Source organism: Sander lucioperca, chromosome 19 (assembly GCF_008315115.2).
Source record: "Sander lucioperca isolate FBNREF2018 chromosome 19, SLUC_FBN_1.2, whole genome shotgun sequence".
Lineage (NCBI taxonomy): Eukaryota > Metazoa > Chordata > Actinopteri > Perciformes > Percidae > Sander > Sander lucioperca.
The window spans coordinates 24,203,632-24,223,376 of record NC_050191.1 but is presented as its reverse complement, the minus strand read 5'-3'; the positions used below and the strand labels follow the sequence as shown (position 1 = coordinate 24,223,376).

Sequence of the window (19,745 nt, the reverse complement as noted above, 5' to 3'; positions counted from 1 at the left end):
ATCTTGTCCTGTCATTTGAGATGATAATGAATGCCTATTAGATAAAGTAGGTATTTCTCAGATAAAGTGCTCTGAGAAACTATATCTTTTATTGTGTTAGAGTTTTTTTTAAACGTCAGCCTTTTGATTGGTTTATTTAATAATTAACCATAACTCAATAAGTAGCCTATTTCTAAAGGAACTTACTTAAACTTAAAGAACAAATAGACCATTATACACAAATGATACGTTTTATCGTCCAATCAGCAGACAAACAAAGCTGTTGAGTACCCAAACCTCCGCCATGCAGCTTAAGACCTCTCTCTCTCTCTCTCTCTCTCTCTCTCTCTCTCTCTCTCTCTCTCTCTCTCTCTCTCTCTCTCTCTCTCTCTCTCTAATCCTATTAAATCAGTTAGGTACACCAGCAACAAAAGCAATCATTGATGTAATCATGAGACCGGTTCAGGTTGAGATTAATATAGTGATGTAATGCAGCCCCCCCCCCCCCCCCCCCGTCAGTGCAAAGTCAGCGTTGTACAAGGCGACATCAGTCCAGAAGTGGTGGGAAGCTGCAGGAGAAGCGCTTCATGTGAAGCGACAGGCGGCCACAGACCGAGAGGAGAACAGTAACCCACTCAAGAGATTAACGTCCTCATGTCCCGGCAGCAGGAACACTGTCCGAGTTTGTAAACCTCTCTAGTTTGTGTCTGGTGGGAGGTTTGGTGGTGGGATCAGGCATCATATTCACTTCTTCAGCCCTGCATGCACACTTGGCCGGTGGCTTGTCACAGTGGATGGTCAGAAGTTCTCCGAACGGTGCCAGCCACAAAATGTCCGGTGAAGGCTTCACGATTAGGAGTCGCATCAGGAATTTGCTGCGTTCTCCATCAACCAAGCCCAAAAAGAACAGGAAAGAGAGTCTCACCAGCAAGGTATTTGTCCACATATCCCGCTTTAAAAGTAAAGCAGGTTTAGTTTCTGAGTAAAAGCACAGCAGTATAGCCTAATGAAGTCTTTATAGATTAGTTATAACTTTTAGGTGGGGATATAGTTTGTGAAAAAAAAATCCTTTGAGTGGTTGGACTGTTTGGACCGAAAATCTATTTATTAATAACTTTATTAGGTATTTATTAATGGCTAACTAATATGTATGAATGCATTATAGAAAAAGAAAGTATAAACACCAGCAAAATGGATTTTTCACAACCCTCTCTTATGAATGGTTTATAAAACGTCTATTAAGACTAATGATTTATGAATCATTAATAGGGCCATTGGTTCCAACTTAGACATTTTTAATAAAAGGAGCTTCATCAGAAAGTGATACTCGATTATGAGACTAACTTACTAAAGAAAACCTTAAGCTCAGTAGTTGAGTTGAGACTGTGTTTCTGATTGCCTGACATTGCCTGATCATGCTTTTTATGATTCCCTATTCATATTTCATATATGTGTTAGTAGAACACCGTAGACTCAGGTACAAAAATGCTAATCTAATTGAATTTGTTATATAATTCCCAAGACAAAGACAGCATGTCTTGCCAACCCTACTGTCACATCTTCTGTTAAATGATTAAGTTAAACCTAACCTCTTTTACATTGTTTTTACATCTCTTACACCCAAAAGATGAAATAATATTATTTGTGATACATTTTGATTTCAGAAGTCGGAATTATCACATTCCAGGGAGATCATTGTTTTTTTTTAATGTAAATGTGACATGAAAGTTGGGTTTTGGAGATAACAGCTCCTTTAGATTATTTGAACAAAAGTGGACACATTTCAGCCTTATATCCATCCTCCTCATATGTTACAACCAACCATGTCTATTTCTGTCTTTGATTAACAGACGAAGGTGCTTAGTTACATAACTGCTACTTTGAGTTCAGTATTTATCCCTCCATCAACAACTCCACCTTAACTTATTTCTGAGAGTAAAAATCCTTGAACAAACAAAAAAGTCCCTCAAAAAAATCCCTCCTATGTGTCTCTCCAGGTGACTTTGGAGAAGGTGCTAGGAATCACAGCTTCAGGAAACAGTGGTCTGGCCTGTGACCCCCGATCTGGACGAGTGGCCTATCCTGCAGGGTAAGTGAGACCATGTCTGCATCCTTATCTTGACATCTGACCTTTGACTTATCAACACTCCATGCTTCCTCATCATATTTACCTCACACAGACGTTTAGTGTGCAAATGTGTTTTATCTCGGCACTATCTCAGAGGAACTAAGGAGTAGAGCTATGTGGGCTTTCTCATTGGAAAAAACCCAACGCTTCTTTTTATCCTATCCTCAGGGAGGCTCCCTTTGACTCTCTCACTGATGTGTTGAGTAGTATTATTAATTCTGTGCAAACAGTGAAACTATCTGTGTTACTGTGCTCAGTGCAGAATAAGAGAAATGTGAGCTACAGTTTGGAGGATTTAGATCTAAAGTGGCGATGCTCAGGCCTCAGAGCTGCTGCACCACCAGGATGAAAGCAGACTGTTAAGCACATGCTGTAACAGAAACAGTGTACACTATGTTTCTTTGTGTTGTTCTCAAATCCAGGGGCGTAGCACAAAATCTGACAAAGCTGTATTAATACTGAGAAGGTCAATGGCTGTTTGCAGTATTGTTGTGTCACAGAATGCATGTTTGTAATTGTGTGTCTGGGAGAAAGCAACGTCTGTTTGTGTGTGGGCATTTGTATGTGGACATTGTGTGTGTGTGTGTGTGTGTGTGTGTGTTTCTGACATAGCCTACTTCCCAAATTGTGCACAGTCTGGCAATCCACCTCTAGTCTCAGTGCTAAATCTGAACAAGCTGTTGTACTGGCAATGCAGTTTCCTGGTACTGTTTAACACCTGGTGCTCTCAAACAGGTTATGAAGAGGAAGTTGTATTAGTGGGAAACAATGTGGTTATGGATTATTTGAATATGGAAAAAAAGTGGATGAATCTCAGGGGGTAGGCAAAATAACATACACGTCATGAAGCAAGACAGGACTTTAACTTTGAAGCATTCAAATCCAGTGCAAACACTAACTAACGTTACACAAATGTGGCCTAATATAACGTTTAGGACCGATGTTTATTTCCTCCTTTCTATGCAGTTTGTATGTGATATTTTGTCATGATTTTTTTTTTTTTTAGAGTGTTCTCCTTAAAAGATTAAGTTGACATTTGGAAAAAATACACTTGACTGATACCACTCTCTCATGTCTGTATGGTAACGTTAAATTTGAAGCGGCGCCAGAAGCCGATTTGCTTAGCTAGTTTAACATTAGCGTAGACTAGTAAACTGACTACTAGATTGTAAACGGGGTAAACAGCTAGCGTTTTTGTTCAAAAGTAAAAAGACTCCCTCTACCAGCACCTCAAAAGCTCACAATTTAACACGTTACATTTCCTTTGGATTATTGTGTAACATTAGTGTTAGGTGAATTTCGCCAGAGCCAGCTGTTTTCCAGTTTTCATGCTAGCCTACGTTAAGCTAACTGGGGCTGTAGCTTCATATAGCAGATGTTAGAGTGGTGTGTGAATCTTCTTGTCGCTGCTAACTCAAGGCAAGAAATAGTATATCTCCCAAAACGTCAAACTATTACCTTGAAATATTAAATAATCTAACATTTTTTCACTGATCAATCTCAAATGTGGTCGCACACAGTTTGGTGTCTTGTAGTTTCCCCATGCTACTTTATCAAAACATGAGTTTCTGCTTTAGATTAAATGCATTATTGTATTATATCATGGTGAATTATGATTATATTTTCCTTGTGTAGGTGTGTGGTAGTTTTGCTGAATCCCAAAAAGAACAGACAGCACCACATTATCAACACGTCAAGGTGAGTTGAACCCAAATACAATATGCATTTAACGTTAAACAGGAGAGCAATACATTGTTAAAACAATATAAACATAAGTCACACTGAGCTGTCTTTCTCTATTTCTCTCACTTTTCACAGAAAGACCATCACAGCTCTGTGCTTCTCCCCTGATGGCAAGTACTTGGTTACAGGAGAGGTGAGTCTTAGATAGATAGATAGATAGATACTTTATTCATCCCAAAGGAAATTTTAGAAATTTCAAGAAATTTTCTTACTGTCCATCAGACTTATTCTTTGCTAAGGGTGATCATGCAGGCCTTAATGTGGAAGTCTCAAGACTGAGTTCCCTCATGTCAGGTTCCACTGTAATGTGTCAGGCAAGCATCTGCAGTTATGTTGTAGTTACAGTGTTTGCCTCAACACAATACACTATCTTAATCCGCCCCAGCCAATCAGAGCCGATTAAAGACTTCTGTGTGTAAGTGGATGAGCATGCAGTAGTTGCCATGACGGCAGAGACCAAAGTTCACAAGACCAAATGCGATGAGAACATCGATAGGCTGTTTTGCTGCCATTTAAAAGAAACCAAATACCACATTTTGTAGAATGATACCATAGTATTATGATTCTTGAAAAGTAATTACAGAACATAGTATTTATATTAAACTACTAAATATGCATGTCAATCTTCCAAGCAAAATATTATAGTTAGTCAGAAACCAAAGCTGAGAGCATCTGATAAGAAATGACCCTCACACATCATTCACCAAACAGGAGCTAATTTACATCAAGGACAGGCGGGCAGCAGACATGCATATATTGTTAATACGTCTTTCTTTCTGTTTCCTTTGTATGCAGCTCAGTATTAAGTTAAATGTCATCCATTTCCTTCAGGCTGCCTTTACTCTCTCCTGTTAACTCTGGCCTTTGAAAGGGGGTTCTGCTGTATTAAAATAAGAGGCCACACAAATAGCCTGCTGACCTTATGATCCTTGAGAGAGAATAATGAGAACAGGTTGAGGGACTAGTAACTGTTTACGGTAAGCAGAGGTCAGAGGACGGAGAGGATAATCTCTTAGAGAGCTGGATAGACTGGACTGACAGGTGACTACTGTATGTTGTTGCAGTGGATTGAAAGACAGAAAAAACAAACAATATAGCGATGAGACATAGGAATGAGCCTTGTCTTTAGTAGTAATCAACTATTTTCTCTCAATCCTCACATCCCAATGTCCCGTTTACCAGAGCGGTCACCTGCCAGCGGTGAGACTGTGGGACGTGGCAGAACGGAGAGAGGTGGCGGAGCTCCAGAAGCACAAATATGGCATCTCTTGCGTGGCTTTCTCCCCCAACAGCAAATACGTTGTCAGTGTGGGAAACCAGCATGACATGATGGTCAATGTCTGTGCGTGGAAGGTACACCTAATAACCCAATTTAGTTTGTCATATTGGTGCAAGCTAGAAGGCATTTAGCTTCTCCAATCCATTGGGCTAGAGTGCTGTCAATCTGACAATTGTGATTTCCATTGGATCAGGGTACTGTTACTTGGCTGCCTGTTCTGCCAATCTTCATGTTTCCATGATGACTATCCAAAATTCTGATACCATGGAACCAGCACTGGAATAGTTTTTAAAAAAAAGTGGCAGACTGAGCCTTTAGAAAATGTGTATTGTATTCAGATATACAATTTGTTAAAAATATAAAAAAAACAAGTGAAATTAATAATGAATGTGATGTTTTATTGAGCAGAATTACATTATGTTGTTCTATCCTATCGAGTATTTCCTATATTTCTAAGCAGATTTTCTATGCTGTATGCTGATATAATGGTCCACCCCATAGGCCCCCCTGACTGATTATTGGTACCCCTTGTGCCACCCCACTTAGAAAATCCTGGAATCGCCCCTGCCTTTCACCTACACACTCCATGTTATGTTAAAGGATTAGTTCAACATTTTGGGAAATACGTTTATTTGCTCTCAGCAGGTGGTTAGCTTAGCGTAGCATACATACTGGAAACAGCTAGGCTGGCTCTGTCCAGACATTAGGTACATTTTGTAGTAAATCGAAATGTGGTTAAGCTCACAGAATGCTCCATAATTTAACATGTATTGTTGTATTGTTCTCTTACAGAAAAATGTCGTTGTGGCTGCCAACAAGGTGTCCAGTAAGGTGACAGGTGTGTCTTTCTCTGAGGACAGCTCCTACTTTGTAACTGTGGGGAACAGACATGTCAAGTTCTGGTATCTGGACCACTGCAAGGCCAGCAAGGTATTAAAGGAGAATGTTGGTGTGTCTTTCATAAAGTTGTGTCAGTCATGTAGGTTGCAACCTTCCCTTTGCTTTAGTACTGCTTGGAGTTGGAGTCTTTTTTCTACCTTTAGAAGAATAGGCAAATTTTTCTACCAAGCATTTTTATACTGTATGAGAAATATTCATTGCCTTGAAAGAGTTGAGTGGGAGTTTGGTTTTGTCACAGTTCCTATTTCATTTTGATTTCATTGTTCCAGAGTGTTTGCGAATTTCACACCGTTGTTTTCACAATTTCACTACTGCTTACTGCGTAATCAAATAAAGAAACACCCAAATAAAGAAATGAATTTGTTAAAACAAGTTACACATTTTTATTGTGAAATCCATTGCTTCTTATTTGACTTTTCTTTGTTGTTTGTTAGTATTTACACCATGAAATTCTACTTTTAAAAAGGAAGATCTTAAACTACACCCATGTACACATTATGAAAAGACTGGATGGGGATGTAATGTAGACATACACAGAATTTTAAGTTTAAATGAAACCAATATTCTGCTTTAACCACTTTAGTCTGGTCCTCATTAGATAACCCTCACCCCTCTGTGGTATTTAGGCCAGTGCTCCTGTCCCTCTGCTGGGCCGCTCCGGGCTGCTGGGCGAGCTGAGGAACAACTTCTTCTGTGATGTGGCCTGTGGACGGGGCTCTACATCTGACTCCACCTTCTGCATCACCTCCTCCGGCCTGTTGTGCGAGTTTAACAGCACGAGAATGCTGGACAAGTGGGTGGACCTACGGGTGAGTGAGTCACAGAAAGTGTCCAGCAAGTTCAAGTTCTTTATTCTTATCATGTTAATTACAGAGAAGCAGTCATTGGAAAATCTTAGGCCTCAGGCACCCTCCATCGATGCTCATTAAATATCTATAAAAAGGAAAATCATGCAAGTTAAACTGTTCAGCGCCTTAGTTTTTTTTTTTTATTATTTTTTGGGCATTTTAGGCCTTTAATTGACAGGACAGCTGAAGACAGGAAAGGGGAGAGCGAGGGGGAATGATATGCAGCAAAGGGCCCAGTCGGAATTGAACCTGCGGCCACTGCGGTAAGGACTGAGCCTTTGTACATGGGGCGCATGCTCAACCAGGTGAGCTACAAGGGCGCCCCAGCTCCTTAATTTAACTGACTTTGAGATGGAGGTTGATATCCTGGCACCAGGATGTCAGGGCTCTGACCTTTTCTACGTAGGCCGTCTCGTCACCGTCGGTGACCAGGCCAATGACTGTAGCGTCATCAGCAGACCTGATGATGGTGTTGGAGCCACGCAGTCGGGCGTGAACAGGGAGTACAGGAGAGGGCTGAGCACGCAGCCCTGGGGGACTCCGGGGCTGAGAGTCAGGGTGGAGGATGCGGTGAAGCCTATCGGCACATCCTGGGGTCAGCCCATCAGGAAGCTCAGGATCCAGTCCCAGAGGGCGGGTTTGGGCCCCAGGTCTCTAAGTTGGATGACAAGCTTGGAGGGCACAATGGTGTTGAATGCTGAACTATAGTCCATGAACAGCATTTCTCACATACTGTATGTGTTCCTCTGGTCCAGGTGGGAGTAGGGCTGGGAAATACATCAATATTATACCGATATAGTGATATGAGACTAAATATCGTCTTAGATTTTGGTGTTGTCTTTTCCTGGTTTTAAAGGCTACATTACAGTAAAGTGATGTAATTTTCCAGACTTACCAGACTGTTCTAGCTGTTCTATTATTTGCCTTTACCCACTTAGTTATTATATCTGCATGATTATTTATCAGAAATTGTATTGTATAAATATTTTGCTAAAGCACCAATTGTGAACCCTACAATATCGCCGCAACATCGATATCGAGGTATTTGGTCGAAAATATTGTGATATTTGATTGTCTCCCTATCGCCCAGCTCTAAGTGGGAGAGAGCAGCGTGGGGGGCTACATCTATTTGCTCTTGCATATTGATAAGCATGGTTTGAAAACTAAGTAGTTTCATTGCATTAATTGCAGATTTCCAACTTTGAATGCTACGCTACTGTTTTTTTTATAAAACATGCATTTTGTTGTTTATTGATTTCAGTAGGTGTCTACGCCATGAATGGGATATTTCACTCACCTAATTTACCTTTACCGTGTTACTTTTACAGTATCTGCAGTATGTTTGTGTATCCATTACTGAGTGCTGGACAACCACTAGTGCTCATGGTCGGTGGCCAGCTGTGGTGTTTAATTTAAGAGGTGAAGTGGAAGCTATGTGAGTCCTGCTCCTGCCTTCTGTCAGAGGATCAAAGAGGGATTAGTAGTAACAGGGACGAGGACAAGTACAGGAGATGTTTGGAAGTATTCCAATAAGGACGCATTTAGTTCCTACTGCAACCTTCTGTAACCTGTATCATTACTGACATGCAGGGCTGTTGTGGACTCACCTGCACTACATCATGCAACTGATGTTGATTTCTCTTCATGTTGTTGATTTTTACTGGAGGTCACTATTAGTTTACCTACCTTTTTGTTAACCATAACAATTGTGGACAGATGTCCCTGCTCCAGTACATAGTCATCTGTAAATGACAGAGCTGTGAAATGCTGTGCCTGTTATGTCGTGTCCTGCCTTGCAGACGGGCGTGGCCCAGGCTCTGTCTCTGTCTGAGGATTTGATCTTCTGTGGCTGTGCTGACGGAACGGTGCGAGCCTTCAGCCCCGTGGACCTTCACTTCGTCTGCACGTTGCCACGGCCGCACCCCCTCGGCTCTGACGTCTCGGCCATCACAGAGGCAAGGTGAGGAAGTGCTCAGTAGTAACACAGCCTCTCCTTGGCAGGGATCCACTGCAGGATCAAATGCTCTCGATTTATAGTGCCTGTTTCAAGTGGCTCCGTTTCACAGCCTAAATCACTTCTAAATGTTTCTAGCTAGAGCAAGAGTCAAAATCAATAGCAGATTTTGTGGTACTTTAAGTAGTACATATGATAATAATAATAATAATAATAATAATACCTTTATTTATAAAGCGCTTTTCAGAACAAGTTACACAGTGCTTTACATTCCTTTAAAAAGCAACAACAACAGCAATAGAAATGACATGTACATGGCTTAAAATCATCAACTGTGGACTACTGTTCTGATTTCTTTATGATTCAGCAGGCATACATTTGACAATTTCTATACTGTGTTTATGAACAAAAGTACTGACTAGGAAAACATCTGTTGCTGTTATTCCATGATCTTTGAAATGTTCGCCAATCTCTTTCCCATCAGCCACCTGTTTTCCACCAAGACGGACGCCCGCTACCCAGACACTATTGCTGTTACCTATGACCCTGTCGGCCAGTGGCTCAGCTGTGTATATAACGACCACAGTGTGTATGTGTGGGATGTGAGAGATGTCAACAGGGTGGGGAAGGTGCACTCTGCCCTCTTCCATGCTGCCTGTGTCGGGGACCTGGAGGTAAACAACACACCCCTTTAACCACAGTGACACATGCAGTGGGTTCCAAACCAGCCCCTGATTCAGTGTGTAGTTAATATTTATACAATGGGGGGAATTAATGTCAACTGGGCTGCTGATTCGGGGAACATTGGGGGATTAATCACTACCACCCCAGTGCCAAAATTGGGCCGCTTTGGGCAGTTCATCTCTCTACTTAACTCAGGTCCAATTTAGGACACACTAATAGATATTATTATTATATTTTGTTATTGGTACTTACTTGGAATTCCACATAATTTATATTCCCTGAACCCCCACCCAACTTAACATATCCCTCGTCCTTCCTCAGATGTTCCCAGATGTTCCTGGGGAATTTGGTGCTTGTCTGTCATCAGGAGCATTCCTTAGTTGCTCAGCTGATAACACCATCAGACTGTGGCGCATGGACGATTGGACAACTCGTGTTCATTCTCAGAACATCCTCAGCAGTGTGAGTTTGGCGTCAATGTCCGTATGTGTCTTCATGTCATACGAAAGAAAATGTTAACACTTCAGAAGCACAAATTCTCCCGGTGATAGGTTGTTTCTCTGTCCGTCATCGCTTTGCAGGATCTCCTGAATATAATCTACATAGACGGAAACACTAGCGCCTTGCTGGATCCAGAATGTTTGACAAATATGAATGTCGACAAAACAGGAGATGGACAGACAGCGGAAAGCAGGACCGGCATCAGGACCATCTGTGTCAGTCCAGACGGAAAACACCTGGCATCTGGAGATCGCAATGGGATGCTGAGGTAGGACAAGAAGGCTTTAACTGAGACTGATGACTAACTTGGGTGACCTCTGTCCTAAAGAAATGTCTTAATTTATACTGTACAGGGTTTACGACCTCAGTGGCATGGAGGAGATTCTGAAGGTGGAGGCCCATGATGCTGAGATCCTCTGTCTTGAATACAGTAAACCAGAAACAGGTCAGTATGTGTGTGTGTGATGGTGTTATTGATTATGAGGATGGTACGCTTGAAGAACATTTGTGCGTTGACTGTGTATACGATTATGTGATTAAGTTGTCTTATTCCTGTCAGGTCTGAAGCTGCTGGCCACAGCGAGCAGGGACCGTCTGATCCATGTCTTGGATGCTGAGGATGACTACAGTCTGGTGCAGACACTTGACGAGCACTCTTCATCCATAACAGCCGTCCGCTTTGCTGGTGAGACACTTGAGACACTGGCAACATCTGACAGCTAATCTGTGCTTAATCCTTGCTTTCATCTCCATTCAGCCTGTTATTACTATTACTCTTTTATGTCGCTTGCAGCTCTGCTTGTTTAGATAATAGATGACAACTATACATGTGTTAGTTGGAGCTTTGTTTGCTAAAATCTAAGCCTTTTTATGTTGCGTACTTTATTTGTTGCGCTTTGTTTTATTTCTCTCTCTCTCTATTTGCATATTTGCATCAGTTACTGCCCTTGATTTTAAATTTGGATTAATTTAGTCTATGCTTTTTAAAATATTTCTGTCTTTAGACTTCCTTAGATTGTAGAACAATACTAGTAGTAGCAGACTGAATGTAAATGTAAATGACTGTAAAAAAAGTCATAAAATATTCATTGTTTTTCAGCCAATGACAACAAGGTGAGGATGATCAGCTGTGGGGCAGACAAGAGCATCTATTTCCGCACTGCACACAAGGTAATCAGCTCCTACCATCAAACATGCATCTTTCCACAGGTAGAATCTGTTGTACATTACCCAATAAGCACACGTATGTTGATACACTAACTAAAAATCACCATCACATACCTAAACTACAACTATATTGCTTGTTTTTATGTAATAATTGATTTTTTGCCACGAGTTAGATGAGAAGATGGATGTCACACTCACGTCTGTAGACTAAATATATACAGTAGCTGGAGCCATAAGCAGGTTAGCTTAGCTTAGCACAAAGACTAGCAACAGGAGGAAACAGCTAGCTTGGCTCTGTCCAATAGGTAACAAAATCAGCCTACCAGCACATCAAAAGCTCACTAATAAGCATACTAAACCTAGTGATTTTCAGTTAAAGCATTAGCTACATATTCACCATCCAGACATGAGAGCAGTACTGAGCTTTTAATTTAAAGGTGCAGTAGGTAAGCCTTATAAAACTAACTTTCTGTCGTATTTGCTCAAACTGACCCTATGTTCTAGTAGAACTACATGAAGCAGGTCATTTAAAAAAGAATCTGGCTCCTCTGGCTCCACCTACAGCCTGTAGTGTGATTTGCAAAAATCCACAGCTCCCTGTTCAGATGCACCAATCAGGGCCAGGGGGGGTGTCTAACTGCGTATGAATCACTGTTCGTGCACACGCATTCATTCTCCTTTGTGGGGGGAGGGGCTTAGGAGACCGTTTTGGGCTTTAGCGGAAAGGGGGCAAGGACTGAGAAGTTGTCGATGTTCAAATTTTTTGGCTAAGTCCTGGATCTTCACAATCATATCTACGGCACCTTTAACTCTCGGCAAGAAAGTCAATGAGCATATTTTTCTTTTTATATGACAAATTCATTGTCATTACTTTTTTTTTGTCATAATCACATGACATCACAACATTTCATAAATACACAATTTGAGGCTAGCTTATGCTGCAGTCATTTTAACATCACTGTAAAAATACTGCTTCATTTTGCTACAGAGGAACACTCTGATTACACAGCAGTTACTTGCTTCACCAAAAATAATTTCTAAATACATTCTCATAATTATTTCTGGCCATGAAAGACACAATGATGACCTAATCTTGAGTCAGCATTCTTTGCTGCTTCATTGCTTTTGACTAAAATGTATTATTAATGAATGAATTCCTTACACTGATGACTCACTGTGCAGCACAACAGTAACACAATCTATTTAGCTTCTGTTTGCAAATATAACTCTAGTGCATGTACAACAAAAGGAGCATTTGGATTGCAAGCTGTGTAGCTAAATGCAACAAAAAGACATCCTGCTGCATACTTTCCTCAAGATTCGCTTCTGGGTCACTGGGACAATTTTCTGTTCGGTCAGAGTTGCATTAGTTACAACATTCTTTATAAACTTAAGACACGATTCAGGCCACTGCAGTGACTTATTGAGTTTTGTAGAGCACAACAAAATATGGCTTGTTAGTCTTCAGTCAAACTTCTCCTCAGCATCCAGATATTTATATCTATTTAGAAACTTGTTGTGACAGGCCTCGCACAATGCAAACGAGCATCTTTTATGCCGTCTGTTATCGTGCTTTGTGGTTTTAAAGATTCTAAATGAATCAAAATAGTCCAATTCACCATGATTGGATGCGCAAACACTGATTTTCTATGGCCTTAACTTAAAAACGTACTCATTCCGCCAAACTTTAACTGAGGCAAATACTTAATGTTCTGTCTTCCATGCATTTTGAGCATTTCAACTATGATTTAAGATTGAATTAGACTGATCTCTGCAACTTTTAGATATCATATGCATAGGTCAGGTTTGCAACTTTCTTTTCAAACAGTGTTAATCATTTAGCTATTTTCAATATGTGAATCCATGAAAGATGCTGAAACAGAATGACACTCCCAGTAGTAAGCTGCCTTTTTCAACTTAGGTCACTTTGATATCATTGGTTGTGTTTGGAATTCTGTATTTTTACTGTAATGCTAAAGCTCCAGCAGCGTTCCTCCTCAGCCAACAGACTGACAAGTGTTTCTTTTTGTTTCCCAGACTGACAGAGGAACAGAGTTCAGGCGTTCTCACCACACGGTGAGCAAGACCACGCTGTACGACATGGGTGTGGACCCCACCTGCAAGTACGCTGCTGTCGGCTGTCAAGACCGCTGCGTCAGGTGAGTGTGTCTGTGTGTGTGTGTGTGTGTGTGTGTGTGTGTGTCTGTCTGTGTGTTTGGGCTGTGAAATGAATCGAATTAAATTGATGATTTCGATTTCGGTTCATACAGCCACAAAAACAATGTAATCGAGAAAAGCAATTATTTTGCACATTATGTTTCGCAAGTTTTTTGTCTTGACCTTTCCAAAAGTCAATAAGTAATCGTGTTAAATAATTGTGAGTTTAATATTGACCAAAATAATTGTGATTAGGATTTTTTTCATAATCTAGCGGCCCTAGTTTGTGTGTGTGTGTGTGCGTGCGTGCTTGCGCGTGCGTATGTGTTAGCAATTGGAAACAAAATCTTTTTTTTCCTTCCAACTGCAGGATTTTCAACATCAGCAGTGGTAAGCAGAAGAAACTCTACAAGGGCTCGTTGAGTGAGGACGGCAGTCTGCTCAAGGTAACTTGTCTCTCCACAGTCCTCACTCCCCCCCCTCCCCCCCCCCCCCACATACACAGTGTATTGACTCTTTTGTCCCCTGTCCTGGCAGGTTCAGCTCGATCCGTCAGGTCAATACGTGGCCACCAGCTGCTCCGATAAAAATATCAGCATCTTTGAATTCTCCACTGGGGAGTGTGTTGCCACTATGGATGGACACTCTGGTAACAGAACACACATGTGCACCTCACATACACATCTTTTATGTTGTCAACCTGAGCTGTGAGTAAATTACACTTTGATGGCAGCAGGTAACCAACACCTACAATTGCCCAGGATCCATAATACAACTAACTTCGCTATATTTCTTGTTTTGCAGAGATTGTCACTGGGATGAAGTTTACCAATGACTGCAGGCATTTGATTTCTGTGTCAGGGGACAGGTGAGAAACAGTCCTGTGTGTGGTCCTACTAGTGGCTCCCTTGGATTCATATAGACTCCAGTAATCTAGAGTATACTGACAATTCAGCATTTAGAATATTATAATTCAGTTGTATTTCTAAAAAGATAACAAGCATTAGTTCTATATCTAAAATTAGAGCTCTAATAACAATGAGACATCCAAATACAACCCAAACAATATACTGGAATAAAACTACTGTAGAAAATCAGGACTGGAGCAGCAAATTAAAAATCATTGTCAGCCTCTGCTGCCAGAGGAAATGAGTGTGGAAATGTGTTTGCAGACAGTTTCCTCAAAAGTCGAGCTGCAATGAAACGTTGAATTTTTAATGGCGGAATGCTGTTATCTCCCAGCTGTATCTTTGTGTGGCGACTGGCTCCAGAACTGACAATCAGCATGAGAGAGAGGCTCTGCCAGCTCCGACAAAACCCAAACGCACACCCCTGCAAGACCTCCAGTCTCAGGTGACGACACACACAACCACCTTTAACTCCTAAGGAACTTCCATTGCTAAACCTGATGATAAAGTATAATGCCGGAATACTCACAGGATGCTCATGATTTTGTCCCGACATTGTGACTGTGTTACTCCAGGCGAGAGGTGTACAGTGCCCCCACTCTGGGCGGTCTGTCCTCTGACAGCGACCGTGAGCACGAGGAGGAGGAGGAGGACGGAGCAGAGAACGACAACCCAGAAGACATTGCAGCCAATAGTTCCTCTGACAGCAGCCATGGAGAGGAGGACACAGGTACTGATTATGAAGTGAAGGAGAATACAAACACAGTGCTGACTCTAATCCAGGTGACTGCATGTTGTCCATTTAGGTGTCACCGCTTGTGTTAGAGAGTATCTGCCATCTGTAGTCATCCTGACCTTTATTCTCTCTGTGAAGGGCAGCTTTTGAAAAAAAAAACACAATCCAGACATCAAACAAATATTATTTCATTATTTTGAAGCTTCTGATTATTTGGGCTCTTTCATACAACAGGTGGCTCAGATGAAGGACAGGACTGGGAGCTGACAAAGGTTAGTGGTCATATTCAATGTGAAAAGACTTTTATCAGTTGAAACATTGGAAATGCTTTTTTTTAATGCTTTTGTGTTAGAAATATTAAATGTGAAGACCATTTTTATTGCACTATTCCACCATTTTTGCACCTTGTTATTCCCACAGAAATACACTGGGCAGGAAAGCGTGATGATGATTGAATGATAGACAACAAAGTGGGAAGAGTGCGATGAATGTTCTTCATCACATGCTTCAAAGGGCCACTTTTACTTGAATGTTTACATTATAATGCAGTATGTCATTTTTCGTTTGTGTGTGTGTTCCATTATTTTATAGTTTAATTCTATTTCATGCTAAGTACATCTCATTTTTTGGAAGTAAAGTACAGTACCAAAAACCTAACAATACACAATGTGTCCCCTGAATTCAGTCCCTGACGCATACTTTATAGTTTTTAGTAAGAGCATGTGATAATCAGTACAGCTTTACACATCTTACTAGTCATCTGTCTCCTCTAGTTTTCTGTCAGTACTTCAGAAGGACTGAAGCGGCTTAAGGATCTCGGGGCTTCACTCTACCACACATGAGATTAAAGTGATTTGCCGTGGGGGGGGGAAATACCCTGCTGAGTCTTAAAACTTGTGAACTCAATGTGAAATTCTAAGTTTAGGTATTAAAACTAGAGCACCAAACATTATCTAAGATGTGTACACCTGGAGGAAAATTGACATTTTTAAGTACTTGTCAACTTTAATTTCCAGAACTGCTGCTGGATGACATTTTTCATTCATGTCTTTTACACAAGAGAATTCGTGGTTCACTGTGTCAACTTGCACTTCCCCTGTACATCCTCTCTAGCATGGAGTTGTCAGCCAGGTCACGCCTGACTCCTCTAAACGTCCTCGGAGACGCTGGTCTCGTCGCATGGGCTCTCTGGAGCTGAAAGTGAAATCCATGCTGGACCTGAGACAGCTGGAGACCTTTGCTCCCAAGAAAAATCCCAGCTGCTCCCCTCATGACGGAGAGAGACGGAGCATGTCCTGCCTCCAGGAGCCCGTGGTATGCATGGATCTGTGTCTTAGAGATAGTGAAAGAGGGAGCTTTCCATATAGATCCGTGTGTGTGTGTGTGTGTGTGTGTGTGTGTGTGTGTGTGTGTGTGTGTGTGTGTGTGTATTTGCACTGCTAAGTCACCTCATTTTCTGCTGCTGCAGTTGGAAGAGAGAGCCAAGAGTCACAGGCCCTGGCCACACGCCGACTGGCTGTCCTCCTCACACCCATCCAAGGGCATCATGGGGGCTGATGAAGCCGTGCTGTACCCCGAGGAGAACGAGATCGACGCAAGTCTGCGGGGCAGGTAAATCCCCACTCACTGCACATGCTTTCACTCCAGTGATCACAATGACACTGAAAGAGAACAAAAGTGCTTCTCTATTCTTGGTTTATTGTTTCCCTCCCCGCCCCATGCTCCTTATTGTTTCCTCTGCTGTCTGTTTTTCATACGTCAGTGATTACATGGTGAAGGAGCAGCACTGCAGGATGCAAGGCCGAGGGAGCCACAGTGAGAGCAAGAAAAGCCGCAGCCCGGACAGTGCCTGCTCTCTGGGCTACGACAGCAGGGACTCCAGCCCAGATCGGGTCCTGGATGGTGAGGTCTTACTGTTTGGCGACAACAATAAAACACATAAGACCAAAGAAAAAAACAACAACTGTTAAAGCAGTACATTGATGTAATCATTTACTTTTGCTAGAATGAAAACACAAACAAAAGATAAGATTAGCATTTAAAGCCACGTCTGTCGGTGTACAATTTAATCATTTCCGACCCCCCCCAGTGGAACTATTTGAAAAGACACTGTAGCAGACATTCATGCATGCTTCTCTCTTGCCAAGACTGCACACATTTCACAAAGTATGGTACCATTTTCCTTCAAAGAAAAACTAGTGCCCCAAAATAAATTGAAGATTAAATTAGTTTATTATTTTAAGATCATACCTAATTTCTACTTATAGCTGCTTTCAGTGAAGGTTTGTCTTGCTTCTGTCTTTTTTCAATAGTAGCGTGAGGTTGAATAAAACAGATTACTGTCTAAGGAATTTTAAATATATATCAAAGTCACACTTGTATGCTACATTTCAGTATTTTTTATCTGTCTACATTTCTGTTTCAAGTTATAAATGTCAAATGCTGGAATTAAAATGAAAAGCTAAAATTCACATGAAAGCCATGATATCTCTTCAACATACAGTGAAGCTGATACCCGCCGACAGGATTTGAGCCCACAGAGGCTAGGATTTCCCCCCCCCGCAGTTTCAGACCTGATAGAAATATGTCAGATAATACTACCACATAAGCGTCAGTGTTCTGGCTGGTCATTTACCATTATCTGGTACCTCCCTGCTGTATGCAGTCGATGTACTAAGGTCAAGGAGGGATTGAAAAGGGTTGTTTTCTTTCTTACATTTTTTCTTCTTGGCGCTTTTAGATTCTGCAGATGTGGGGTCCCTGAGCCAGGACAGCTCTGATGAGGAGAATGAAGAGAGGGAAGAAGAGGAGCAGAAGGCAGAAGTGACGACTATAGACGAGGCTCTGAGGACAGTGACTGACACTGCTGACTGCAGTCAAGAAGATTTCCTCAAGCAGAACTTTGAGACGCTGGAAGAGAGCAGCCGCATGGGTAACTAACATCCAACTTTAAAGGAATAATTAAACAGTTTAGTTAGTTGAAAAGATTAAAACCACTTGGGCTATCTGCCAGTGCAAAAGTTTGACGTCTGACTGAAGAAACAGAGGTTTTCCTGCCTTAACATAACACTATAGTGTATACAACAAAATACTCAAAGCATACATACCTGAAGGAAATGCGGGGGGAAATGTGCATCGGATGGCTTGTGAAGTAGCATCGCAAATGTGAGAAAATTCCGCAGACAGGGGGCGCTCTTGAACCCCCTCACCGTCTCTGAAAGCATAACTAGTCGATCACGAGTGGCTCAACAGGTAGATCTATAGATAAACTCATCTTTCAGGCATTTGACCGACCGGGTTGACGCTTCAGTGTGAGAAATTGGGGGTGCGGCGTGTGAGCGTGTGAAACCAATCAAATGCGTGTGTCTCACGGCCAATGCGTGAGAGTTGGCAGCCCTGCCACTATCATGTCTGTAGGTTAAACATTAATCTACAGCCAGGAGATGTTTGGTTAGCTTAGCGTAAAGATTGTAAACAGGAGGAAATAAAACCTGGATCTGTATAGGAAGAAAACTCCACCTACCACCTACCTTTGTCCTGGCTAATCAGCTTGGCAAATAGTGATTAGAAGGCCATTTCTTTTAGGTAACCAGATTTGTGACGTTCACCCACCACTAGCGAACCAACTCATGACAAATTCTTTGGTTCACCTACCTTTTAAAGAGTCGCTCAAAAAGAACAATTCGTTCGCCAATCTATCATCACTACTGGCCAACTCACGATGGCTCCAGAAGGTCACTGCAACCAGCAGAAGAAATAGTCTGCCGCATAACCCTCCGTAAAAACACAACTTGTCTTTTTTACACTCAGTTTTTGTATAGATTAAACAAAACAAGATATGTGTTACATTAAATGTCATTTAGCTGACGCTTTTATCCAAAGCGACTTACAATTGCTATATATCAGAGGTCACACACCTCTGGAGCAATTAGGGGTTATGTGTCTTGCTTAGGGACACATTGGTTGAGGTGTCATATCCACCGCGCCATCCCCATGTTAATCAGTAAGCTTTAGAGGTACTGGTAGGTGGATTTGTTTTCCCTTCTGACAGACCTAAACTAGCTGTTTCCCCTGTTCCAATCTTTATGCTAAGCTAAGCTAACTCCTAGTCTCCTGGCTGTATCTTCAAATTAAACAGACAGATATAAGACTGGTATCTATCTTTTTTATCTAACTCAGGGGAAGAAAATGAATATGCTTATTTCCAAAAATGTTGAACTATTTCTTTAAATGACCTCACATGCCAACAGTATTGATTAGCCTTTTTGGTTTCTGTTTCTCTTTCTTTTTTTCTCTTTGTGTCACTGTGTGTTTTTCTTCTCTCACTGCCACTGTCTCTATTTTCCTTATTTGTTGTTTTTTTTTCTCACGCTTGATGTCTGCCCACAGCAGAGCAGAGCCGAGTCCCTCGGCTCAGTATGTCTTCACGCTTCCTGGCCAGAGGACATAATAACAGGTACTGTTGACCACTTCAGACCACTGTGCATTCACAACTATAATTACAAACCCATGTGGAATCACACACACTGCTTCGCTAAACCATCTGTGTACCCTCCTGAAGTAGCCAAGCTGTCAGTTTAAAAAGACATTGTTATCTATGTTTGGCAAATTTTATGTGTGTAGGAAGATAGTTTTTTTTTGTCCTTGGACGTTTTTACTTTTTTATTTGTGGTAATGAACATGCAGCAAGACATTAAACTGTAAAACACTGTATGATTTAAAGAATAGTTTCAATATGCTTATTCGCTTTCTTGCAGAGAG

The 19,745-nt window shown here is 41.5% G+C and overlaps 1 protein-coding gene across 4 annotated transcripts in view; it reads left to right on the top strand.

The window, feature by feature from the left end:
• The first annotated feature begins 499 nt into the window (after positions 1–499).
• Positions 500–19,745, top strand: part of LOC116057945 (mitogen-activated protein kinase-binding protein 1-like) — a 28,092-nt gene continuing 8,846 nt past the window's right edge. For 3 of the 4 annotated variants that reach the window (XM_035995433.1, XM_031310532.2, XM_031310530.2), the window contains exons 1-26: positions 500–911; positions 1,977–2,068; positions 3,743–3,805; positions 3,926–3,983; positions 5,033–5,203; positions 5,922–6,059; positions 6,656–6,838; positions 8,677–8,837; positions 9,316–9,505; positions 9,837–9,977; positions 10,097–10,284; positions 10,370–10,461; positions 10,576–10,701; positions 11,116–11,186; positions 13,221–13,342; positions 13,711–13,786; positions 13,878–13,989; positions 14,145–14,208; positions 14,583–14,693; positions 14,824–14,978; positions 15,219–15,256; positions 16,098–16,298; positions 16,453–16,595; positions 16,747–16,886; positions 17,725–17,916; positions 19,374–19,440. In XM_035995433.1, the coding sequence (XP_035851326.1) occupies positions 774–911; positions 1,977–2,068; positions 3,743–3,805; positions 3,926–3,983; positions 5,033–5,203; positions 5,922–6,059; positions 6,656–6,838; positions 8,677–8,837; positions 9,316–9,505; positions 9,837–9,977; positions 10,097–10,284; positions 10,370–10,461; positions 10,576–10,701; positions 11,116–11,186; positions 13,221–13,342; positions 13,711–13,786; positions 13,878–13,989; positions 14,145–14,208; positions 14,583–14,693; positions 14,824–14,978; positions 15,219–15,256; positions 16,098–16,298; positions 16,453–16,595; positions 16,747–16,886; positions 17,725–17,916; positions 19,374–19,440 (3,233 nt within the window). In that variant the 5' untranslated portion in view covers positions 500–773. The remainder of the gene's footprint in view (positions 912–1,976; positions 2,069–3,742; positions 3,806–3,925; positions 3,984–5,032; positions 5,204–5,921; positions 6,060–6,655; positions 6,839–8,676; positions 8,838–9,315; positions 9,506–9,836; positions 9,978–10,096; positions 10,285–10,369; positions 10,462–10,575; positions 10,702–11,115; positions 11,187–13,220; positions 13,343–13,710; positions 13,787–13,877; positions 13,990–14,144; positions 14,209–14,582; positions 14,694–14,823; positions 14,979–15,218; positions 15,257–16,097; positions 16,299–16,452; positions 16,596–16,746; positions 16,887–17,724; positions 17,917–19,373; positions 19,441–19,745) is intronic. The other variant, XM_031310531.2, reaches the window with a different exon arrangement.